Below are 25,670 nucleotides of genomic sequence, written 5' to 3'. Positions count from 1 at the left end.
TACTGAAATGGCTTAGGTAGGACCAATCTGATGGAGTCCAGATAACATTGGTTGTGATTAGACACCACACCTATTCCAGTGATAGATGCAAGATGCAAACACCAAAGTAACAAATAAATATTTAATATTGAATAAAGAACAAAAAGTAGGGATTTTTAAGCCTCTGTGCACTGATTTTCACGCATTAACTTGTTTTTTAAAGCAATTCATGAGAGTCACATACTGAAACGTGTCTTCATTACCAACATTATAGTAAAATTGATGTTTCAAGTTTTAAAAATTAACTGATGCCTTCACCATCACCTGGGCCCTGTTCTAGGAAGCAAGTTCAGCCTAGCGAGATAGCCTTGGAGCTACCTCGCTGAACTGAGCGCGGTAGCCGGTCTCTTAAACGGTTTTACGACGCTGGTTATCAACCTCATAAGTGGATCCAGCTAGGCAATGAGCGCGTGCACGCATGTAAGGCGGAGCCCGCTGCATCTGACCAATCACGAACATGGAGCAGTCTGGAGCGTCAGAGCAGGCCGGAGAGAGAAGGATCACACTTCACACAGGAGGAGCAGGAGGTGATCATGAGGAAGTATGACGAGGTGAAACTTTTAATTAACCTTAAAAGCAGCACCGTCGCCGCTGCTAAAGCACGGAAGGAGTGCTGGCAGAAAATTGCTGACAGTCTAAATGCGTAAGTGTAGTGGTGTAGTGCAAAAAAATCTTTTGTGCCTTTATCATCCTGAAACAGCACTGTTCACCATGCACTTTTACTGTAACATGCAACATATCTAATTTATTTCTTAGATGAAATTATTCATTTGTTCATTCCTATCGTGTTTATATTTTTTGTGTGATATGTAGCCCACATGAGCCCTACATGAATTCCAGTCACAATTTTAATATGGGCGATAAAATATTGTCATGGAACAGAAGCGTTGGCATTGAAGATCTTATTATGGCAATGAGAGTTCTTCATTCCCTTTAACTACCTGTAGAAAGTGTCATGTACTACCAACCCCACCCTGGAAAACCGGTACCTTTCATAAAGGTGGTCATCCCAAAAAGAGTGGGTCAGTGCGGTCCCTGAAAACTCTTGCGCGCCGGAGTGCTCCTCGGACAATGCGAGCTTCTAAGAATGGACAAGCCTTTTTTGGTGAGGGTTCATTGGTCAGTGGGCGGGGTTTTTATAGTCCAAGAGTTCAATCTGGAACCTAACCTGCAGTAATCCGGCTGCATAGAACAGGGCCCTGATCAGATTTGATTTCATGATTTGATTCCTTTCATAGCTTTGATCCAATGGATGAGTTCTGGCCCTGGGGTTCATGCTGTGGACTTATCAAAACTTTTGTACTTCTGAGCGCTTGGACCAGTTGTTCCAACCCCAGCTGGTAATCCCCAGCCTCTTTACATTTCTCCTTGTGCCTTTTTTTTCCCAACTGAACTTCCAGAAGAGAAGGCGAGCAACAGACGTCAAAGCAACAGACATCCAATGAGATGAGACATAAGCTTGACATTCAACATGGACATGAAGTTTGGTTTTTAAAGCAGTTTCTTCATTAATACCTGACAGTGAAATTTCCAGTCTCAATCAGACGAGCATGTTTCCACAACAACAGGACCTTTCATAAAAAGGTCTGCTGGATCCAGCTGCAGGTCTCTCCTTTTAACTCATCAGAGGTGCAGAGCAGACCTCAGCACAGCAAGCAGAAAACACCGGACTCCTCACTCAGAGGCATCATTACATAAAGCCAGGACCAGTTTCTGGATCAGAGGCAGGAGTGGAGAAGACAAGAGCAGAGAAATCTAGTTCTGTGTCCTCTCTGCATTGAACAGTCACTGTCAGATCTCCTCATCCTTTCATTCTGACTTGAAGAGCAACAATCAGTTCCACCATTTCTGAGAAGTAGCTGTTCTCCTCCCCAAGGATCATCTCGGACTGGACCATCTCCTCATACTGGTCTTTGAGAGAAACCAACGCCCCCAGCAGAGAGCTGTCTGAGCGGTACTGATCCAAACACACCGTAGACATCGCCAACAAAGCCTGCAGAGCCTGAATGAAACACAGCAATGGTTCATTTAGAAACTGAGTCACCAAGCAAAGCACCTTTTCATTGAGAATCAAACAGTGGGTCCACCTTCTCTCTGTAATCATGCTCTGTGGACTCCAGCAGCTCTGGAACCAGACCACACCAGCCCTCCTCCAGCAGCGCCCCCTGAAGAGAGACCTCAGAGTACTGACGCACACGCTCCTCATGAGAGGAATCCAGCACAGAGTCCAGTCCCGTCTGAGAGATGAGCTCCTGAGGAAACAATGCAGAGCAGAGTCAGCGTCATGTAGGAGAGCAGGGTCTGGAAACACGGGGTCAGGCTTCACATCAGTTTTTTCAACGACTAAACACAAACACTTTCAGAAGAAAACAAAATGGGCTGACTGAACACACCAACAGCTGACGTCTCATCTTCCTTTAGCTCTTAATTTCCTACACCTTCATCTTTACAAGTTACACTGAGTTACCCAGCATGCAACCTGCTCATCCCACCTACAGTCTCTAAAAATAGTCTGGGTGGTGGAGCCTTCAGTGATCATCCTCTTTGGACTCATGTACCAGTCAGGGTCCACATGGCAGATTGTCTCCGCTTTAAGAGCAGGCTTCAAACTTTCCTTTCTGATAAAGACTGTAGTAAGAGCTGGATCAGACCTGGACCAGCTCTTAGTTATACTGCTACAGGCTCCAACAAGATATTTTTTCAATTAACAATGAAGAAAGTTAAGGTCAAAGCAGGGTTTCCGCTATAAAAAAATGGCCCCGGACAACGTGACCGGCAGTTTTTCAATTTACAGGACAAGCGTTTGATTTCCTGGTCAAATATTATCTGAATTTATTGAGCTTAAATGCTGCAAAGTATACCCCCGCAGCTTCCGCGAGGCTGGGGGGGGTTTACTTTTCAAAGGGCCCTGCCCTCGCCTGTCAAATTTCATGCGGACTAAATTTCAATAGAGTGGTGAAAGAGTAGGGGAATTTATTCAAAGATATGCCCAAAGATCAGGACATAAGTCTACTCACCTGCAGAGCCTGTAAACAAATCTATTCCTGTTATTAAGTGGGGGTGTATTTTTGATCGATGTGATCTTGTCGCTATACGTGACAAAGCCATTTAAAAACATAAATATTTTGGTACTTGAAACATTTGTTCTATATTCAAATTAAAGTTGTGTAACAACCTGAGTGGACTGATTCCAAAAACTGATTATAAAACCCTGCTCTGTGCGTCAGTGGGTAATGAGGAGTCAAACAGCGGAGTCCTGTGGACAGCTCCTGAATAATGACAGTTAGGATCCGCACCTCAACAGCGACTATGACATTTGGGCTCTATAGGGTGATCTGTCACTGCATGACTGAATAGACTCATGGAAGTTATATTTTACAAGTCTTCAAATTATTTACTAACAAAATTTGTTAAGGCAACTAATTTGGTGCTTTTAAGGTCATGCCACTAAGTTTACATGGATCCTCATGTTTACGTTAAGGGGCAGACTTAAAATGATACGACGTACATATAAGAATATATCAAAGCATGTCAATTTATGAACCTTTCTTTTAAAGCATAGGCTGTATCAAATAAAATGAGGGCCATCAACTGACTCAATTGGTTAACTAAAATTAATACTGCACAGCAGAAGCTACCATTCGGTCCGAAACGACCGACTTTTCCTTTTCTTCTCGGCAGGAGGCAAGACATCATCTGCTGCAGCCTCCGGGATTTCAGCCTCACCACCATCTTTCTCCTCTGAATTATTTTGTTTAGTCAAAAAGTCTTTAAGTTTGGCCTGTTTCCACATGTGTCTCCCGCTGTGTTGTTGTTGTTCTGTGCTGTGTCGGAGTAAATGAAACCCGTGCTACAAGTTTAGTACCGCCTAAAAAAAAAAAAAAAGATAAAAGGGAATATTTTGACCGGTGGAGTTGAAATATGTCAGACTTCGGCAGATTTTACCGGTCAAAGTCCGGTGATTACCGGATAACGGAAACCCAGGGTCAAAGAAAGGTGTGCATCCTTTCAAACTTAAACTACAGCCTGTGGTTCAGAGCAGGAAACCATCATCCTCCATCTCCCCATGAGCCGTACCTTTTCATTGATCATGTCACATAACATGGTAACAATGCGTGTGCGGAGAACTCCCCCTCTGTCTGCCTTGAACAGCTCTGAGAGGACCTGCAGCCCACCATGTGACAGGAAGTGACGCTGTGCGTAAGGGAAGTTACGCAGGAGGGAAGCCATAGCAAACAGGACCTAACAGGAGGATGAGACATGTGACGCTCAAGTTTGAGGTGTCTGTTTATAACTGCAGGTGATCTCTCAGAGTGCAAACCTTCTTCTTCACATGGAGTGGTTCTGCTGTGGCCAGGGTGGTCAACAAAGTCTGCAGGGCGCCGTTCTCCACGGCCTTCACCTGAACCACCGGGTTACTGCAGGGAGAGGAGTTCAGCTTTCAGAGAGCTGCTGGACTGGACAGATCTGAAGTGCATACAGGTGTGTGTGTGTGTGTGTGTGTGTGTGTGTGTGTGTGTGTGTGTGTGTGTGTGTGTGTGTGTGTGTGTGTGTGTGTGTGTGTGTGTGTGTGTACCTGGCCAGAGCTGATCCCAGGACAAACGCTGAACTCTCCTGTAATCTGAAGTCAGAGCTGTTCAGACCTTGCAGAATAGTGTGGAGACCTCCCATGGAGCACAGGGTCTGGGCATTATCCACCTGACACACACACACACACACACACACACACACACACACATCAGCAACTACCAGAGACCTCTCACACACCTGTAGGCTTCAGTTTGAAGGTGTAACTGTGTGGTAGGGTGTGTGCTCTGTGTCACCTGATGCACCAGGTACTCCAGCTCCAGCAGGATGCTCAAACGCTGCTCTGTGGTGGAGTTACTGCTGTTGAGCTGCTCCAGGAGGCGCTTCATTATCTGCATAGGCACAAAACACTCCATTAACCTCAAAAAGAGCAACGATCAAAGGATCCCTTCCACCTGCCCCGTCAGTCTGCCCAAAGCTGGAGAGCACCACATTTAAGATTGTTACACTGAGAGCCATGTCACAGGAGTCTTTAAATAATAATCCCTGTGTTATACTGAAACACAGCACACAACAGTCCCTGTTTTTCAGACTTCACTTTGACAAGCTGCCCTACAAATGAACAAAAAGCAACAAATGCAACCTAAAAGACAGAGTAACTTAACTCATGAAGGATTAACAGACAGCTTTCACTTAAACTCACCTGCAGAAAAACAGGACATGTCTTAGTCTGGTTGATAACATGTGAACTTACGCCTCTAGAGGTTGAAAAGAACATTACAAAACATAAGCTGTGCTAAAAATGTGTTTCACCAGAAAAAAAAAAAAAAGTAAACTCTTCAAAAGGAAAGAGGGGGTCTGTTCAGGTTAGAGAGTTTTTCGGACTCCTGACTGGTTTTACTGTCTCCATGAATCATGGGTTTCAAAAGAACAAGTTTAAGCTCAGGAAGCCGGGATCAGTGTCTGCTCTGGGACTAAGTGTAAAAGTGAGCCTTTTTGTTGACAGTTCAAATTCTTTGAATCCTTATACTAGAGAAGTCGCTGCAGGTGTACCTGAACATCCGTCTCCACCAGCATCTCCAGCTGAGCCATGTCCCTCTTCAGCTCCTCTAGAGGACGAAACTTTGACGCCACAGAGTCCTCCAGACCAACATCAGGCAGAGGAAATACATGAAGAGGGACAAAGACACAAACAAAAGACATTCTTTTCTTTTGTTCAAGAAAAAGATCAACAAAAAACACCTGTGAGTATCAACACCTGTAAGAATCAACACCTGGAACAATCACTCCCTCAGGGGCTGTTCAGACCAGTTTATCTCTTCTGTTTCGTGTTGTGCTTCATGCTAAAAGAGGTGGTGTCAAAGTGTGGTTACAGGAACATTCTGAAAGCATTCATACCTACTGAAACCACAACACAGAACACTGTTAGACTTTAAGTTCTTCTCTGAGCCCTCAGCTGACTAATTAAGAAAGTAACTACTTCAGTTAGTAAGCTGTTAACTAAGTCACTGGTTCAGTAAGTGGCATACATCTTTGATTAGTGACTGCTTTAGTCAGTGACTGGTTTGATTAGTGACCAATTTAGTAAGTGACTTGTTTGGAGAGTTACCAGTTAGGTATGTGACTACTTAAGTAAGTGACTGATTTAGTTAGTGACTGGTTTAATCAGTGACTGGTTTGATCAGTAACCAGTTTGAGATGTGACTGGTTAAGTTAGTGACTGGTTCGACAATTTACCAATTTAATACGTGACTGGTTAAGCGGTTGACTGGTTGCAAGAGTAACTGGTTAAATTAGTGACTTGTTTGATGAGTGACTGGTATATTAATGACTAGTTTAGAAAGTTACCAGTTTGATGAGTGACTGGGACTGGTTTGATTAGTGACTATTTAAGTATTGACTGGTTTGATTGGTGAGTGGTCTGATAAGTAAATGGTTTTGTAAGAGACTAGTCAATGTACTGACTGATTGGCTAAGTGAGTGACTGGTTTGGTGAGTGACTTTTTTTATTAATGACTGTTTTAGTAAGTGTCTGGTTTTGTAGGTGACGAGTTTAGTAAGAAATTGGTTTGATTAGTGACTAGTTAGGTAAAAGTCTGATTAAGTTAGTCACTGGTTAGGTAAGTGACTTGGTATGTAAGTGACTGGTTTAACTAGTCACTGATTTAGATAGAGTGGCTTAGTGAGTGAGTAGTTTAGTAACTGATGGGTTTATTAAGTGACCGGTTAAAAGTGAATAGTTTTTATAAGTATCTAGTTAAGTAAGTGACCGGTTTGGTATATAATAATAATAATAATAATAATAATAATAATAATAATAATAATAATAATAATAACAATAATAATAAATTTTATTCATAGAGTGCTTTTCAAAAAACTCAAAGTCGCTTTACATAAAAAGTTAAAAGTGCAGGTAAAAAATATGTGAACAATAGAAAACAGATAAAAGCAAAAGGTTACAGTGCAAAGGTAAAAACATAGTGCACTAAGGGATGTCTTGCTGGAGTGAGTTCCAGAGAGAGGGGGCGGCAACTGAAAAGGCTCTGTCCCCCCAGGTTCGGTGCTTGGTCCTGGGGACGGTGAGGAGGTTAGAATCCGAGGAGCGAAGGGGACGGGGAGGGATGTAGGGGTGGAGCATGTTGGTGAGGTATGGGGGGGCCTGGTTATGGAGGGCTTTGTAGGTAAGCAGAAGGATTTTGAATGAGATGCGGAATGGGATGGGGAGCCAGTGCAGGTTGTATATGACTAGTTTAGGAAGTGGATGGTTAAGGTATTAACTGGTTGAGTGAGTGACTTGTTAAGCAACTTAATTTAGAAAGTAAGTGACTGGTTTAGGTAGTGCCTTGTTTAGAAAACAACATGTTTAGTGAGTGACTGGTTTGATGACTGGTTTATCTAGGTACTGGTCAAGTAAGTGACAGGTGAATTTAGTGACTGGTTTGATAAGTGAATGGTTTACTAAGTGACTGGTTTAGTTAGTGACTGGATTAAAGGTGCATTGATTTTAAAAAAGAGGCTTTTTTGTAAGTAACTGGCTAAGTAAATGGCTGGTTTAGTAAGTGTCTGGTTTAGTAAGTGTCCGGTTTAGAAAGTGACTGGTTTAGGTAGTGACCAGTTCAGTAAATGAATGGTTTAGTTAGTGACAGGTTAAGCTAGTGACTGGTTCAGTAAGTGACTGGATTAATAAGTGACCAGTTCAGTAAATGAGTGGTTTTGTTAGTGATTGGTTCCTTTAATGACTGGTTTAGTAAGTGACTGGTTAAGCAAGTGACTGCTTTAGGTTGTTACAGGTTTAGTAAGTGACTACTTCAGTAAATGAATGCTTGAGTTGAATGGTAAGTAACTAGTTTTTTTAAGTGACTAGTTTTTTAAGTGACTAGTTAAGTTAGTGCTGTGTTTAGTAATTCATTTGTTTAGTAGTTGACTAGGTAATTAAGTTACTGGTTTAGTTATGACTACTTTGATTAGTGATTGGTATAGTAAATGACTGTTAATGACTTGTTTAGTAAGCAACTGGTTTGATTAGTGACCAATTTAGTACTTGGCTGATTAAGTTGGTTACTGGTAAAGCAAGTGAGCTGTATAATATGTGACTTGTTGAGTTGGGTACTGGTTCAAGTTTAGTACAAGTTTAGTAAGTTACTGGTTAAGCGGTTTACTGGTTGAGTTAGTGTCTGATTAAATCAGTGACTTGTTGATTAGTATCCAGGTAAGTTAATGACTAGTTTGGAAAATATACAGTTCGATGAGTGACTGGTTTAGCAAGTGACTGGTGTGGTTAGTGTATATTAAAGTAAGTGACCGCTTTGATTTATGAGTGGTTTTATAATTGACTAGTTATATCAATGACTGGTTGAGTAAGTGACTGGTTACGTAAGTGACTGGTTAGGTAGTGACTGGTTTTGTAAGTGACTAGTTCAGTGAGCAAACGGTTAAGATAGTGACTGGTATAGTAAGTGACTAGTTTAGTTTTTGGCTGGTTAAGTAAGTGACTAGTTGACAAAATGACCAGTTCAGTAATTTACTGTTTAAGTTAGTGACTGGTTTAATAAGTGACTGATATTTTGTGACTTGTTAGTTAAGTGACTGGCGTAGATTATGATTTTTTTTGTGACAAGTTTAATAAGTGACTACTTTATTAAGTGGCGGGTTAAGTTGATGACCAGTTTAGTTATTGGCAAGTTTAGTAAGTAACAGGTTTAGTTATTTACGATGTAAGTAGGTGACTTGTAAAAAGAGGTCTTAGTTAGTGACTGTTTAAGTAAGTGACTGGTTAAGTTAGTGACTGCTTACGTTAGTGACTTGTTTGATTAGTGACCAGTTAAGTAAGTTACTGGCTTTATTAGTGACTGGTTCAGAAAGTAGTAAGGTAAGGGTAGTTGGTGTGTTAAAGAGGTGACAGGTGGCAGGTTTCTGGTCTGAGCCTATCTTGCTCAATAAGCCTTTAGGTTTTCAACTATAAGTCTACGACCTAAAGTTAGTAGGTGACTGGTTTAGTAAGTGCCAGGTTAAGGTAGTGACTGGTTAAATGAGTGACTGGTTTAGTAAGTGACATGTTATGTAAGTTGTTTGTTTAGTAAGTGACATGTTAAGTAATTTACTTGTTTAGTAAGTGACTGGTTTAGTAAGTAAAAAGTTTAGTAAGTGACTGGTTAAGTTAGTGACTGGATTAGTAAGTGACAAGTTTAGTGAGTAAGTAGTTTAGTGAGTAACTGGCTTAGTATAAGTTTAGTAAGTTAGTACTTTAGTTATTAACTGGCTTAGTACGTGACTAGTTTAGTAAGTGACTGGTTTAGTAAGTGACCAGTTTACCAATTGTTTGGTAAGTGACTGTTTTAGTTTGTGACTGGTTTAGTAAGTGGATGGTTTATTTATAAACTGGTTAGGTTAGTGATGGGTTTGATTAGTGACTGGTTTAGTAAGTGACTGGTTTCATTAGTGACTGGTTAGGTGAGTCACTGGCTTAGTTTTTTTTCCTGGTCAGAGCTTATGTTTCTCACCAAGTCCTCAGATTGTGGGCTGTTAGTGACTGGTTTAGTTTGTGTGTTGAATAGAAGAATCTGCTCTCTGCAGTGAACACGTGACAGGGGACAAGTGTCTGGTTAGAGCAGATGTTCCTCACCAAGCCCCCAGATTCTGGACTTTTACCTGCTGCTCCGTGTCTTTACTTCCAGTGTTCATGTCCGCCTTAATCTTCTTCAGGGCCTGTTTGAGCTCCTCAGGACTGAAGGAGGGCTGATCCTCCTCTTCTTCCCTGAAAGATGGATTTCAGTTATTCACCACAGTGCTCAGTTAAAGCTTTCTGTGTGTTTTTCTGCTCTAAAGATGAGCTGATTAGGGAATGGGGAAATGTGGATTCTGCAGTCAACCCGTAGTGGACACTCAGTGATGAGCAATTTCAGACACTTCTGCATTGGCTTCATGTTTAAAGGCTGCTTGGTTAACGTCTTTTACCTAGGAACACTGTGTGTTCACTAGGGATACCTCTAACATCCTGAGCACATAATGTGCTCTGAGCTGCACTACTCTTGGTTAAGATGTCCCTACATGCCTGTGTTAATCGTCTTTCTGAATCAGCTGTACGCATCAGTCGACAGACCGCCAGAACCAAATAAAACAGGAAACTGACCCAGAACTGATTATCCCTCTGAACCACAGACTAACTGCATCAATGCATCCTCACGTTTACATACAGCATCTCTTTATGGAAACTGTTCTTAAATTTGCTTTGTACTTATTAAACTGACAAAGAAGAAAATGAAGTTGAAACATCCTGAAAGTTGTTTATTTTCCAAATGAGACTTTGAGACTCCTTGAAATCTGGCTGCCTTCAGGCAGAGTTTGAGGAAACACTGTGAGGAGTCATTCTTACTGACCTATGGCCTTGTGTCCAGTATTTCCTCTGCTCCTCCCCCAGTCTGACCTCCCTCTGACCTGTCTGCAGATTCAGCCTGACATGGGAACCTGCAGGCACTGCTTGACCTGTACACACAAACATATTCCAATACACACAGACACACACCAACACACACAGACACACACAGTAAGTGAAACGAAGTGTTTAGGATTCAAGAAAATACAAAAACATCTTTCACGTCATCACCTGGCTTGAGTGTTTGCCACTCCTCTGTAGGCTGGATCACCTCTAACTCCTCCTCCTCCACCTCTTTTTCTGGATCAACTGTCACCTCCTCCTCTTCATCGTCTCCTTCTGGATTTTCCACCACAGTTAAGGCAGAGTCAGACTGAAACCACAAAGAAAACCCTTATACTCCAAACCTGCCATCATTCATGTAGTGCCATCATGTCACACAACTGAAGTCGGGATTATTCCAGACTTTTCCCTGCACGGCTGACCACAAACAGGGTAGCACCCTTGGATGAATGACGTAACTCAGGTAATTGTAATAAACCAAACTGCATCACTAATCGTCTTTGACCCTTACACACAGTCACTTCTCTAGATGCTAACTGGACCGTAAACAATGTAGAACAGAGACACTCCCTGCTAGTTTTGATTCATCATCAACATCAACGCCTATTAGGAAATAAACACATCAAGCAAATATTACTCACCTTTTGGCTGATGACGCTGGCTATGTGACAGAAGAGCAGCAGCAGGGGGAGGAAGGTGGAGGTGAAGCAGCTGCTGGATAGGAGCCTCATGATGACTGAAACACAGAGCACACAGCTGTGTGACTTCTTAGCTGTCGTATCCAGCTGTCTGTGTTTGTCTTGTTCTATGTATTTGGTCGTGCTGTCTGAAGCTTGTCTTGTTGAAGCTACAGGAACACCTGTCTGTGTTTGGTTGCATCATCTTTGTCAGGTTGTGTTGTCTATATTTGTAATACAGAGCATCCGGAAAGTTCTCAGAACACTTCACTTTTTCTCTGTGTAGTTATGTTACAGTATCATTCATAAATGGAATAAATTCTTTTTTTTCCCTCAAAACTCTACACACAACATCCCATAATGACAAAATGAAAAAAATTCAGTTCCTTTGACTTCATGCTTGGTTTGTGCTCTGACATGCTCTGTCACCTGTGGGAACTAATATGGACAGGTGTGTGCCTTTCCACATCAGGTCCAATCAGCTGGATTAACCACAGGTTGACTCTAGTGAAGCTGTAGGAACATCTCATGGAGGATCAGAGGAAACAGGATGAACCTGAGCTCAGTTTGAGCTTCATGGTTAAAGGCTGTGAATACTGATGGACATGTCAGGTCTTAGCTTTTAATTTGAATACATTTGCAGAAATGTAAGATATTTTTCATGTTGTCGTTTTGGGATGTTGGTGAAGAATTTTGACGAAATGATGAATGGTGGATTCACTTTATTTTGTAATGAGGCTGTAACGTAACGTGGGAAATGTGAAATGCTGAGAGAACTTTCTGGATGCTCCGTATAGTCTGTGTTCAGCTCTTTTATGATGACTAGTCTCTGGTTTGGTAGATAAATGCGGTGATGTTTTAAGCTTCTGAGCCTTAGGGGTACCCGTAGTTAGTAAGAAACACATAAACTGTATCATGTGTGGTAGTTGTTTTTGAAGCGGCTGAGGTACATGGCTGTATGTAGCACTGAGAACTGTCCTCGGTCACCAAGCCTCAGTATGACAGGTGTGGAGTGGGGTGACATCGCTTCTGTCTGTGGGGTCACTTACAGCACCTGTCTGCCTCCGCCTCAGGTCTCAGCCGGTCTCAGCCAACATGAAGAGACATGAAGACACGTTACCAACCTAACACTCACCAACGCTGAAGAAAAGGGTGACCCGGATGAAGTAGCTCAGAGACGGGTGTCGGTACTCTCCTCACAGGGTCAACTTCACGCAGACACGCGGGATATTCCACAGACTGTATTTCACACAGGGTGTATGGCGTAGACGTGGATGATTGTTGTTCATTTGAAGACGTCTGTCACTTTACAGCGCTCTCATTGGTCCACGTCAGCCATCTTCTTCTCTGACAAAGCTGCTCGCGAACACGTAACTTGAACACTGCTTCCCCCTGCTGTTCGCAGGAGAGACTAACTAAATAATCCTACAACCGAAGGGCTGGTAAAAAATTCAGTGTGTAAAAGAATTCGCAGCAGTCTTACTGTGTGTTGAAAACATTTAATGGACATTTAAAAACAGGGAATAACAGGCATAAGTTGAAAAACTGGTTCAAAACATTTTTTTCAAAAAGCATCATGTTCTGGCAATACACAAACATCAGAAATAAGATTACATCTCTATTTATTATTGACATATATAATTTGACATTCTCATACTGTTTCTGTAAATCCACGTGTGTGATGGGCGTGTTTGGAGCTGAGTCTTCTGCTCTACTGCTGAGCACACTGGTTCTCCATGCTGCTGTTAGAGCCCACGTGGATCATCTCCACTGTTTTCTGTTTCCTCCTTTCTTCTCTTGTGTTCTGCTGCTGGTTCTCCCCCGTCTCCCTCTCCTTGCAGTCAGTCACAGGAAACCTGCACATGGCATCACTAACAAAGAAGAAATGAGCTGTGTCAGACCAGGAGAGGTTTTGTATTTAGCAATGAGTGTCCAAGTTAACTTGGTGGATTTTAAAAAATCTTAAAAGATTCTGAAATCAGGTTATATCACATGCATAAGGAGAATCTTTACAGTTCATCTTCCCCTAAATCTTAAGCACACACAAACAACAAGATTCACAAATAATGACCAGCACACACTACAGGATTTCACCAAGATTTTCTGACCAGAGAGAGTGATGCACCACGTGTGCTCAGTTGTTTGATCTGGCGTTTTTAGCGGGGTGGGACAGGGAGAGAGCAGTGGAGCTGTAAGCAGTGGTGCCTTTCATCCATTATGCCTGGCAGAGGGACAGACGTGAAACTGTCACTAAACCAGTCAGTAACAGTGACACTGACCACTGACAAAACAACAGTTTGTTACTGTATGAAAATGGCATGGTTATGTGTTATTTTTAAAGGTATTATTGAACTGGCCTGAGTGGGCCAGTGGAGCGCGCAGTCAGCTGACCTGGAGCCTTTCAGTTGTGCAAATGGGTGGGTGGACCACTTCCAATGTGAAGCCATGAACTCACAAGGAAGCAAAAAGCACAGAAAATGGAGACTAGTGCTGCGATGGCTGTAGACATTATTTGCAGTGAGAAAAGTAAAAGAGACAAAACGCATCTGGATGAAGATGTGGACAGCCAACAAGAGCTGTCTGTGCTGTTGTTGTCTGTTGTCCAGTCTCTAGTAAAGGTTCTCTCTGATTGGCTGTTGTCATCCTCAGTGAGAAGAATGGCATAATCATCCTGATAAATATCAAACATGTTTAAAAATGATTGAGGCGGCTCAGACGAGTCTGTGCAACAAACATGGAACTTAAGATCGATCCGTCACCAGCTCATACTCGAAGATAATCTGGACCGAAGATCAGGCCTGACTTTGGTCCTAGATCAGATTTCTTTGATGATTTTTGGGTTGGGGTTAAATTGGCCCGAGAATCCTGTAGTGTGAGCCAGGCTTAAGTCAAGTACAGTGGCCCTGGAGTGCAGAACACAGCAAAAAGAGAAAAAGGTAGGATCCAGGGGCTGACTGAAACAGTTGCTGATTGGTCAAACCCACTATCCATCTTTTTGACTCTAGGGGAAAGCTTTGTTTCATGATGATTTCAAAATGTGAGTGCTACAATGGGATTTAGACTTGGTCTATTTTATCAGAGAATATTTTGCTTCAGGGCATCATAAAAAAGTTATCATTATTAAAAGATCACAGTAAAAGAGGACGTGCACCCCTGTGATGCCTGTCTGTTTTCTCTCTACTGTTTCCTCCTTGTGTTTTAAGCTCATGGGGTTAAGCATCAAACTTGTTATTCAACGGTTTACAAGTGGGCCACATATCTGTCACTGCACATTAACTCAATCGTTTTGCCAAAGTACTTCCAGACATCACTTCACTTGGCTGACAGGTTGGAGATGTAGCAGACGGTTCTGTATATGTTATGCTACTGGTGTAATAACATGAGAGAGAGTTGCCATAGCTGCCATAAAACAGTTGTTTTTGCTGAGATCTGGCTCATGTGTTGTTGTGGCTGGAGAAGTCATACGTTTGTATGTACCTGGTATATTCAGGTAGGCTAAAACAAAAAGCTAGGACACAAGTGCAGCACTGTTGGGAGTTCAAGTCTTATAGCCAAAAGCAGAGCTTGCACAGGTGAGCAGGTACTGCGATGTTACTTGAACAGTGGGGTGAGCACTCAGGTACTCGTACCCACCCTCACAGTCAATAAGCACCAATGAGCCTTCGTACCCTTATCAACAGCCCTGTGTTAAAACCATAGGTTCAAACAGAGTTTTACAGATGTCTGACTCATTCCTGTTTGTTCCAGCTGGTTATGTCTGTCTGCTCCCTTTGTCATATGACAGTAACAGACAGAAACTCTGCCTTAACACAGAGTTGATAACCAGCCATGAGTGACTGGTTGAGGTTCTCTAACTGGTAAGTGAAGCCATAAGTCACCCTGTATGATAAACTTGCTGTGGTAACTGAGTCTCTTGACATGTTCACACTTACCTGGGGTGTGGGATCACAACAGGCTCCTCTTCACTAATCTTCACTTGCTTTGCAGGCCGCGGCTCGGCTTTAGAGACTGCAACACAAAGCAGTGATGATGAGCAGCTTCATCACCAAACAGGTTCAGGACCCTTCATGAATCCTTGGCTACAGAGGCTTTGACCCTGTATCAGCTCTGAAGTTACTGACCTTCAGTTTTGACTCCTTGTTTGGAGCTCAGTGTCTCAGCTGTAGGAGAATTTTCTCCCTCATTGTCTGCAGTTTTAGTGTGTGCGGCATCCATCCCCATAGAAACAACATGCTCCACCTTTCCAAACGAGGTTTCTTCTGAAGAGGGCACCACGTCGACTGGAAGCTTCTCTTTCTTTCTTTTGGGGATCAGGTTTTTCTTTGAATCTGTTACAACACGTCACAGTCACACAGCGCCTGTGGAAGCATGTGCAGCTTCTAAGACTCACAGAAATGTTTGTAATTATCATCGTTACCTTTGGGTTCATATTTGTGCTGCAGCTCCTCCACACGTAGCTGCAGCTTGACCTTATCGCTCTGAGCCTGCAGTGGAGAAACACAAACATGAACAGGTCATGGTGGATCTGCATGTAACACAGGGAAACACTGGCTCATCACAGACAGGAAGTAATGATAGAGGTTTGCAGGGAGAAGGGGGATAAAAGAGGAACAGAGGATCCTGACAGGAAGTGAAAGTGGACCCATGCTTCTCTCAGATATTAAAAAGAGAAACACAGTAAGGAGATCAGTCACTAGATTGCAACATGTTTGTTCTGTCCTCTGTTGGACTGTTACTGGTCCTGATTTCCCCAAGCAGCACAGCCCTGACCATTAAACCATCTTTCCTCCATCTCCATCTCCATCATCATCATCATCATCATCATCATCATCAGGCTGCTCTGCAAACTGGTCTCACTATCAGACAGGAGGTAAATGTTGTTATAAACCAGTTCAGAGAGAGTCTGGATTCTATCTGAAAGGATAAAACAGCCAAAAGCTGCAGGGCTGTGTGTTCAGAGCTGAGAGGTGCAGAAAGCACCATCACCTCAAGCACTCAGACTCATTCCACTTCTCTCCACTTTACTACTCCAAAACAAAGCCTTTTTCAAAATGTGCTGCTCTTGTTTTTTTCTGGTGTGAATGGAGAAACAGGCTCACAGTCAGAGCTTCCTGTTACCTGTTTGAGCTGCCGTTCAGACGAGAAGAGTTTCCTCTCCAGCTCCAAAGCCCTCTGACTCTCCGACAAAGATTTCATCCTCTGCAGGGACAGTTCATCTCCAAGACGCTCTGCATCCTTACTGACCACACACAGTCACACACACAAAAGTTATTCCCTGTATCAGTGTAGTTCTGTCAGCTCTTTGAGCTTTAGTCTCAGTTTTGGTCTCATTCAGTCCCTCTGACCTTTCAACGTAAAGACTGAATGTAGCTCAGACGGAACCTCAAAATAAAAAATGTTTTCCCTAGAAGTTAATTTATTCAGCATGTCAGAGAGCAGCATTCAGGTTGTCCCGGGGCTTATTCTGCAGCTTTTGTCTCTCTGAACACGTTCTCCTGTCTAAAACCTGGGTGATATCTTTGGCCTGTTTTTTTTTCTCCTGACATGAACGGATGAAACAGCTGAACGGAGCAATGCCAGGCTACAAAAAGAGATCCTGACTTTAACAGAGAGAGGCCTTTATTTGAAGCTTTACGGAGTTGGCCATTCAAAGAGAGGCCAAGATGGACTGATGATGAACTACAAGCTTAAGAAATGATCCTGGGCTTGATGCACCTGCAGTGACAGACTACCAGCACAGACAGTTTACTGCTCTCTGAACGCTGAGTGACTGATTGGTGATGGTTGAATTTGGTGCATCAGAAACTTTCTAGATCTGTTTTTTTTTGTCTAAGAAAAGTAGAGATGAACATTTTCAGTTAATAGAGGGTTCAACTGTCACTGAGAATAGACTGGAATGAATTCTGCTCTCTGTTCCTCTTCTCTGCCTTACAGGCGCTCATCAAGCTCTGGGACTCAAACTACAGACCTCTGGGTGTGAGCGGGCCAGAAACTCACACTGTGTTGTTGAGCTTCATCTGGAGCAGGTCTGTATAGTACGTCTCATCCTGACCCCCACCGCTTTCTGCAGGGTTAGCTGGCTGGGACTTTACCATCATCTACACACACACACACACGCACACACAGACACACACACAGTTAGAGCTGGAGAGACTCAGGTTTTAACAGGCTGGGAGCTGTGGAGAACTTACCTCTACCTTCTCCAGTCTCTGCAGTTTAGTCATCAGATTCTGGATCTCCCCGTTTTTTTCTAAGAGCATGGACTGCAGCCTCTCCAGCTGAGCCGGATCAGCTCTGGAGCCCTGCAGCTGCATCAGGGTGGCGATCTGAACCTGCAGGAGTCATGAAATGCCTTGAGTCCTGACCAATGAGCGTGTTCCCTAAAGCATGAGGCTGTGAGAGGCCTTCACTGCAGGCTGTACCTTGGTGCGCTGCAGCTGCTGCTTGCTGAAGGCGTACTGCTTCTGCAGAGACTGGTACTGGACCTTCATGCTGATCAGCTGTCTCTCCATGTCAGCTCGCTTGTCCTCCAGCTGAGACACAAACACCAGAATGAGTTATGGGACATTACAGTGCACACTGATTCATTCTGTCCATGATGTATCTTTAGTCTGGACAGTTAAGCCCCGTTTCCACCAAGTGGTCTGGTTTGGATCAGTGCAGTTCAGTAAAGCCTGTTTCTGGTTGTACTCCCACAGCCAACTGTGCCCCTTCGTGGTAGGATGCTGATAGCCGCATCAGTTACATAATGCGAGACGCCACAGCAGTGACATAGTGTACCCCACTAATAAATTCAACGGAGAAGAAAAGCGTGACAGAGTAAACAAAGAGCAACAACAGAAGACATTAAGCAATTTGTCTCCTTTGTTATCGTCATGAAGCTCTTTGTTAAAAAGAACAATCAAGCCTTCCTTTACAAAAATTAGCATACTTCAAGTTCATTTTATTAAGTATACTGAAGTAAAGGTAAAGTGTATTTTTCAAGTTCACTTTTTACAGCAAGTGTACTAATATTAATATACTAGTAGTTTACTTACCAGTGTACTTTTTCAATACTTATTGGGACTGAATTGGCCCATTATAGTTTAAAAAAGTAAACTATAAGTATTTTTTAGGTTAAAAGAAGTAAACTTTGAGTACACTACTAGTGTGTATTTAAGTTTTATTTTGTACTGCAAGTGTACTACAACGAAACTTACACGTATACTTTAAATTTACTAGTTATATACTTCTAGCAGACTTTTCAGTTTATGAAAGTAACCTGTGAAGTGTACTGCTGGTACACTTTAAGTCCACTAATTATATGATAGTAGTCTACTTTTAGTTCATAAAAGTATACTAAGAGAATACTAAAAGTATGTTGTCAAGTTAAGAGTAGTAAACTTTGAGTACACAGCTAGGTCATATTAAAGTTTTATTTGGTACTGCACCAATACTACAAGTATTCAGCAAGTATACAACTTATAAACTTCCAAACCACTTTGTAGTCTATGAAAGTGCACTCTTAAGTATACTTCAAGTCTCAATATAGTAAAAAAAAATCATTACGCTGCTAGTTTGATAGTTTATGAACTGTAAGTATACTGAAGTTCTTCTTAAGTGAACTTAAAATCATAGTTATATTTGAGTTTTCATTTATTGTTTTCGATAATAAAAGAATAGAATAAGCACAGACTAGAATAGGCACAGCTACAACCCAAATTCACTTGAACTGTAGGCATGTAAGTTTGAGTACTAACTAAACTTTTCCATTGTATGTCTTGATCAAAAGGTTAAGTATTTGCCAAATACACAGATTTTTCCTTATACTTCTCAGTTAAAGCAAAGTATAATTAGACTTTTAAATATACTTTTAAGTATAGTCTAAGTATGCTTACACATTACTTTGTTAAGTATACCTGGGATAAGTACATGGAAAGTAAAGTGAAAGTGTACTGTCTTCAAAATAAGTATACTAATAGCATGCTTTAATAATCTTCTTTTTTGTAAGGGTTGTTTCAGAGAAGGCTGTGTGCTGCTGACACACAGGAAGTGACCATTCTTTCCACCAATCAGTGGACTGCAGTCTCTCTAGCTTCACCTTCAGGGGTTGGATTACTATTCCTGGCACTCCAACGGAAGAGTACCAAAAAGTGGGACAGTACGGGTTAGTAATTTGGGGGCCTGTCCCTAGATTAGTCAGTGGAAACGCCAAACAATGCATGCCATGCCGAAACAACCCAAACTGAACCGCATGGTGGAAACGGGGCTTATGAGACAGACCGGTGGTTAAACCTTGTTTTTGCAGCTTGTAGTTTCATCTGGTATCTACCTCAGCAAACAGTGAGTTCCCTTTGCTGTTGGGATCCTGGGCCTGCTGAAGAACCTGGTCCAACTGAATCTGGAGGTCCCTGTTTGTCTCACGGGATTTCTGACAGATGCAAAGATGACATGATCAAACACAAACTCACAGTGTGTTTAAATGGACAGGCAGTCAGGTATGGCCATAAGCTAAGTACTTTTTTAGTCACACGAAGCTCTGGCTCAGAATCAAACACAGCTCTGTGTGACCGTTTGTGAACGCTGAGCCTGACTGAAGCTCTCCATCAGAGGGAGCTGTTCTCTCATGAGGATTGAACACATTAAAGCTCAGTGTGTGTTCCTGATTTGGTGACCAGTCAGAAGCCGTCTGAATCTGCTGATCAGGATGTAGTTAGAGGTTTTTTCTGATGTTCACCTCTAATGAATTAAACCAGGACACAGCCTCCTTTTCCCGCTCCTCTTTCTCCTCTGTGCTTTGCTCCAGTTGCCTCTGCAGACTGCTGTTGGTCAGCTCCAGCTGCTGCTCTCTGTACCGACGCTCCTGAAGCGTTGTCTCCAGCTCCACCTGAGAGACAAAAACAAACTCTGACATGGCTATAAACTGCTCCTGACACAAGAAAGGAAAGGTCCTCTACTAGAATACACGAGACAGACAGGTGTTCCTCCTCACCTTAGCATTTTCCAGCTCCATGTTCTTTTTCTGCACCTCCATCATCTCAGACGTCATTGAGCTCTGTGTGTGTTCGCTCAGAGCTCGAAGTTCCTCTGTCTTGTTGTTCAGAGTCTCCGTCTGCAGCTCCAGTTTGTGCTTCAGCTGTTTCTCACTCAGCTGGGATTCCTCCAGAGAAGACTGCAGCCAAAGTATCTGAGACACACACACACACACACACACACTCTGAGATGGACTCTGTGTTTCCTCCATCAAATACTAGAATGCTGCAGGCAGAGCAGATGCTACACTAAGAAATTTTACTCAGTGCTTATAGGCCTGTCACGATAACAAATTTTGCTAGACGATAATTTTCCAAAATATTATTGCCGATAATGATATTATTGTCAATATTATTTGGATTTTTCTTCCATTCTTTCATTGATGTAATTATGATGAATGGGAAAATAAAGTGAGTATTCACCATATCAAAAGCAAGAAACTTTAATTTCTTAAGAGTATTTAACCGTAATTAAAAGGTCAGGATCTTTGAAATAAAATAAATAAAAAATATAATAAATTTAACAAACAAGAAAGAGAAAAAAATACAATGAAAATGAAATGGACTCTCTTTTAGAAAAAAAAATACATGTCAATGAAAATAATTAATACTAATCAAAAACAATGTAACATAGACCCTGTCTCTAAAGAAAAAAAAACTCCCAAAAAAAAAACAGTAAAAACTCTAGCCTAAATAAAAGGGAGTTTATACAGTTCCTGAACTGTGTGTAACATGTACTTTTTCACAGTCAATCTGTACTGTCTGTCATACATTTTTAACATTTCTGGCTTTCAACCGTATTGAAGGGCTGCATTTCTTTGGCAATGTAGCTGTCTTAGAGCGCCACCATTTGGAGCTTTAATTTCTATTTACTTTGCCGACCAAAAGCCTCAGTAAGAGCGGATTGTCAAAGAACACGGCTCCGCTGCACCTCCCCTTCTTCCTCTTCGTCGCCACTATTTTCAAACAAATGCGACATATCAGCTCGATGGTGTTCATGAGCTCACACTTTGTTCTCACACATCTCCCTCTTCCTGCAGCTAGATCAGCTGAGAGGCTTCCCAGAAACACATCAAACACAAGACTTTCAGCTTCTGATGCATTTTAGGCCTTTCTTCACACACGAACAGCCTTTTTGGCAGCTGGACACAGACTTTTGAAAGTGGGTTTCAAAGTGGAAACATTTGGAGGCACTATCTCTTTTCAGGATGGGTACTGAATCGGGTACTTTTAGAGTACCAACTGAATTCTGTCTGTAGTACTGGGGACTAGATAACTTCAAACGAAAAGGTAACATGTTTTGGTACCTAAATGCAATGCTGTGACTGTGAGGGAGTGAAAGAGTCGGTGATTATCCACACTGGACACAAACACATTATTGTAAGGTTATATGTTGAAGAATGAATATGTTATACTGAAAAATTTTGAGATTTTATTATTAAACAAAATGAATATTTTCACCACAAAAAGGATACCAATATCCAGGTACCATGTACCGTGTGGTTTCAAATGTGAAAGGTACCACTCCTTCTACTGCACTGAAGATGTTTTCACCAGGGCGTTATAAGTTCCAGTTGACTTTTTGTCTCCAAATGAAAAAGACAGCTTCACAGATCTGAGAGAGAATGAGCTGTGAGGAAGGCCAGAAAAGAGAAAGCCAACCTCAGGCTGAACTACCTTGTTGTTGAGCTCGCTGAGGGCTGCACTGTGGTTCCTCCCCAGATATTCTCGCTGCTCCTGCAGCTGCTGCGTCTGCTGGTTCTTCACACAGTCGTACTCAGACTGCAGAGACTGCAGCATGCGGCTCTTTAACTCCACTTCTTTCTGCAGGGAGTACTTTTCCTGCTCAAGCGCCTTTGACACACAAATCACAAACAGGCAGGTGGAAGTTTGACACAAAGGCCTCAGACACAAGAGTAACCTAGAGAGCTGGTGATGAACAGCTTACCAGGATAATCCAGTCAGAGAATATGAGACCAGGTCCCTCAAGATCCTGTAAGTGAGGAATGTACCCTACATCTGAGAATGACTTGACAGCAGCGACAGCCCTGCTCTCTCTTTCTTTCTGTGTGTGTGTGTGTGTGTGTGTGTTTAGCTGTCCCTCTTCACTGCAGTGTTATACCTCCAGTGCGTTGGTCATCTCCACCCTCTGCTCGTCCAGTCTGCTCTGCAGCTCCATCTGCTGGTTAAGGAGATCGAGGCCGGCATGAGCAGCCTGGTGCACCTGCTCCTCCTTCTCTCTCAGCTGGCTCCTCAGCCGCTCAAGCTCTTCCTCTGCTCCCATCTGGGAAGAGGAGGAAAAGTGGGTCTTGATTAGGGATGCTCTATACCACTTTTTTCAGACTGATACCACTACAGGTACTCCCTCTTAAGTACTCACCAACACCGAGTACCGATACAACTAGTACTTTTGATACATAAAACTTCAATTAACAGTGATGGATTATTTTGATCAAAGACAGCACAGTCACTCTGACAATATGTCCAAAATAAAACACAAACAACTCCCTCTGAGTTTACAATTTTTTTGATAAATATCAAAAAAAAATATTTTAAAAGTGCACAATAAAACTAAAAAGTGTCAGAGTTTGAGTACATTTTCAAATAAACTGAAGTGCAAAATGAAACAGTTTAACAGTTCAGTCTTACTGGTTCATTCATGTCTGAACAGGACCTGATGCACATTTGACGTGGTGTTAAACCACAGCAATTAGCAGCAACCAGTGGCGAGGAGGACTTGCTCAACGTAAGATTTTCTTGCCACGAGTATCTGCTGCTGGTATTTGCAGCCTACCTTAAAAAAAGGCTGGTACCGGGCCGGCCCAATACCGATACCTGGAATCTGTACTCGCCCATCCCTAGTCTTCATAGAATCCTGCTTTGCACTTCAGTTCTCCTGGTACAAGCCTCATGAATGGATACTGATATACTGATATATATATATATATATATATATATATATATATATATATATATATATATATATATATATATATATATATATATATACACACTAGTGGTGCAACTGATCATCATTGATCTGTGATCTGTTCGGCTCGATGTAATCGGTTCGGCACACACATGACCCTACAGCAGTGTTTTTGTGCAGCAGAAGCCCAGAGCACTCACACCAAACACCCCCTCCCTGCTCCTCTGCTGGTTTCCTCTGCACTCAGACGGGGCCATATTTTACTTGACCAAAAACACAAATAAACGGACTCCCAACGAAAAAATCTGATATCGGTCTGCATTCATGTTTTATTTAGAGAATTTTCAGCACGTTACTTTCACACAAAAACACCGCTAAATAAGGCTCTAGTTCTCATCGTGTCGTAAAACGGCGCTACCTCCGCTGCAGAGCCACAGCTGGCTACGAGGCGCTCGCCACTTAGTGTATCAGTCTGCGCGCAGCGTGCAAGATATAAACAAACGCAGGTAGTCTGCCTGGACGAATTATGCAGTAACAACGTAAAGATGAGTGATTATGAGAGTGAGGACGACCTGCCGTTCACTTTGCATTCCATTCCCATATTGTTTCTATCTGTTTGTTTATATCTGGCGTGTCTTTTTGAAAAAAAATCTGAAATTATCAGCTCAGGTTCTTTCACTCTCCTTGTTTCAAGGAAGATGTCTTCTAATGTTAACTTTTAATTTCTATTTTATTAATGGTCTTTCAACCAATCTTAAAAGGAGATATGCCTTTTTATGATGCTGTTGCACTTTAAGTTGATTTTTGGTTCATTGTTAAATTTTAAAGGAAGGAGATATGTATATATATTGCACTTTAAATTGTTTTACATTAATAACTATGTTTTAAAGAAGATATGCCTTGTGCACTACTTTCATATATTTAATTTAATAATTAAAGTGTTTAATAAACGGACAAAACTTGTTTATTCATTCATTTTTAATTTTTTGCTTTTTGCTGATCCGAAAAATGATCTGATCCGTGACTCTTGATCCGAGGAACGATCCAATCCGTGAGTTTTGTGTCTGTTGCACCACTTACATATACATATATATACACAGGCTCATCAGACTGAGAACTTTAGACTTTTGAACAGCAGCAGGTTCTGACAGAAAGGATCTAAACTCTCAGTGATCGTAGCGGAGAGGTGGGGGTTCCCTTTGTCAGACAGGCAGTCAAATGTCCAGGCTGACCGGGGTCTATCTTTTTTTCAACATGTAACAATGATGAGTTTAAACAGGAGTATTTTGAAGGATAAATATGTAGAATTTCTGTCCAGTGTGCTCTACTTCTTTTTCTTTATTTGTTGTTGTTTACTTGACTCTGTATCAATACCGCAGTTGGACCGTGTCAAAGGATTTTTTGCCTTGATGTTTGAGAATATGTTAATAAAAGGTTTTAAAAAGCAGGAGCACAGCTTCTAACGTTATGCTAATTCAGTGCACTAAACTTCAAGAAGTCATGTCCATAACCCTTACTGTGATCTTCAAACTCACTAACGGTGCTCATGGATCGGTCAGTCCATGAAAACAGCAGCTTCTACGGCTACAACCTGAAGTTGATGTCTAAAACAATGGCGTTCAGACATGGCGAGGATTACCCCTAAACTCCTGCTTACTGAGCCGAGAGGAAGATAAGTCAGGTCACCAAGTGATTCTGATTCCCACCGACCGAGTCAGCGCCAAAAAGTACGACAGAAACCACCACAAGTCCAGAACACCAAGCTAACCTTCAGTCGGTCCTGGTCTCTGGTCCTGGTCTCTGGTCCCGGTCTCTGGTCCTGGTCTCTGGTCCCGGTCTCTGGTCCCGGTCTCTGGTCCTGGTCTCTGGTCCTGGTCCAGTCAATGCTCGTTACTAAACCGCCACCGTTTGAATGTATCTCCGAAGAAGTTAACGCGATAGCACAAACGAGAGGTGGTGCCTGTTCTTCTTCTTTCATTAGAATTCCGGCAGGCTGTACACTGTTGGTGTGATGCTGCCCTCCACAGTCTGCAAAATGGAATTTAATTTACATCTCCCGGGGCCAGTTCAAAGGTGAACGTTTCTTTGAAATGAATAAACAGAAAAATGACAGAAAAAATGGAATATAGTATTTCTGTTTGGAAATTGGGATTTCCAAATCTGGATCATTTTGATCTAGATTATTGAACTGGCCCATGGGGATAAGATCATTTTTGTTTTATTCATACTTAACTGTAGCCTACTGAAAGTATAGTGGGTAGTCATTTCTCTGTGTATCAATTTCAAAGAAACAACCACCAGAGATGAACCTGTCAAAATAATTTCTAACAATGTCATCCCTGACTCCACGTCCAGACAGTCCCTCATTCTTACAGAAGACCAGAGGTTGGTCTGGTTCCTTATTATTTTTATCTATTTATCCCCCCCCCCCCCCCCCCCCCCCCTTTCCCCTTTTTTGGTCTGGTTCTTTAAAAGGCAGGGGCGTATTTAGTGGTTTGGGGGCCCAAGGCAAACCCAGTCAATGGGGCCCTCCATATCCTTGTAACTCCACT

The 25,670-nt window shown here is 42.2% G+C and overlaps 2 protein-coding genes across 3 annotated transcripts; both read right to left on the bottom strand.

The window, feature by feature from the left end:
- Positions 1 to 107: 107 nt before the first annotated feature.
- sil1 (SIL1 nucleotide exchange factor) lies at positions 108 to 12,534 on the bottom strand. Its single transcript, XM_074674809.1, has 12 exons — positions 12,314 to 12,534; positions 11,143 to 11,237; positions 10,670 to 10,811; positions 10,443 to 10,548; positions 9,715 to 9,820; positions 5,620 to 5,706; positions 4,863 to 4,958; positions 4,616 to 4,737; positions 4,361 to 4,457; positions 4,117 to 4,281; positions 2,127 to 2,291; positions 108 to 2,041 (listed from the first exon to the last, which is right to left on the bottom strand). The coding sequence occupies exons 2-12, from the start codon at positions 11,230 to 11,232 to the stop codon at positions 1,841 to 1,843; spliced, it is 1,377 nt and encodes a 458-aa protein (XP_074530910.1). The 5' UTR covers positions 11,233 to 11,237; positions 12,314 to 12,534; the 3' UTR covers positions 108 to 1,840.
- Positions 12,535 to 12,643: 109 nt separating this feature from the next.
- spdl1 (spindle apparatus coiled-coil protein 1) lies at positions 12,644 to 25,123 on the bottom strand. Of its 2 annotated transcripts, XM_074674808.1 has the most exons (15): positions 24,996 to 25,123; positions 24,887 to 24,917; positions 22,312 to 22,473; positions 21,867 to 22,043; positions 20,150 to 20,344; positions 19,895 to 20,044; positions 19,490 to 19,588; positions 17,601 to 17,711; positions 17,370 to 17,510; positions 17,176 to 17,276; positions 16,297 to 16,417; positions 15,596 to 15,662; positions 15,300 to 15,506; positions 15,111 to 15,186; positions 12,644 to 13,049 (listed from the first exon to the last, which is right to left on the bottom strand). In XM_074674808.1, the coding sequence occupies exons 1-15, from the start codon at positions 25,094 to 25,096 to the stop codon at positions 12,890 to 12,892; spliced, it is 1,899 nt and encodes a 632-aa protein (XP_074530909.1). In that variant the 5' UTR covers positions 25,097 to 25,123; the 3' UTR covers positions 12,644 to 12,889. The 2 variants fall into 2 exon arrangements, with proteins under 2 accessions (XP_074530909.1, XP_074530908.1); XM_074674807.1 differs by having other exon boundaries at positions 24,887 to 25,123.
- Positions 25,124 to 25,670: the final 547 nt, after the last annotated feature.

The sequence above is a fragment of the Halichoeres trimaculatus genome, unplaced genomic scaffold, assembly GCF_033239565.1.
Source record: "Halichoeres trimaculatus isolate MK-OKI-2021-1 unplaced genomic scaffold, fHalTri1.1 fHalTri1_scaffold_7, whole genome shotgun sequence".
In the NCBI taxonomy this organism is placed as follows: Eukaryota; Metazoa; Chordata; class Actinopteri; order Labriformes; family Labridae; genus Halichoeres; species Halichoeres trimaculatus.
Note: the sequence above shows the minus strand (reverse complement) of the source record. Positions and strands in the feature narration are given on the sequence as shown.

What these genes read in the sequence shown, in the direction of transcription:
- sil1 (XM_074674809.1), bottom strand. Translation starts at nt 11,232, where the DNA reads ATGAGGCTCCTATCCAGCAGCTGCTTCACCTCCACCTTCCTCCCCCTG. An exon ending in GTAAAGACACGGAGCAGCAG is followed by an intron (nt 5,707 to 9,714) that starts GTAAAAGTCCAG and finishes GTTGGTCTGGAG; the next exon opens with GACTCTGTGGCGTCAAAGTT. An exon ending in AGCATGATTACAGAGAGAAG is followed by an intron (nt 2,042 to 2,126) that starts GTGGACCCACTG and finishes TGTTTCATTCAG; the next exon opens with GCTCTGCAGGCTTTGTTGGC.
- spdl1 (XM_074674807.1), bottom strand. Translation starts at nt 25,096, where the DNA reads ATGAAAGAAGAAGAACAGGCACCACCTCTCGTTTGTGCTATCGCGTTA. An exon ending in CCTGGTTTAATTCATTAGAG is followed by an intron (nt 19,589 to 19,894) that starts GTGAACATCAGA and finishes TGCATCTGTCAG; the next exon opens with AAATCCCGTGAGACAAACAG. An exon ending in GTTGTGATCCCACACCCCAG is followed by an intron (nt 13,050 to 15,110) that starts GTAAGTGTGAAC and finishes CTTCTTTGTTAG; the next exon opens with TGATGCCATGTGCAGGTTTC.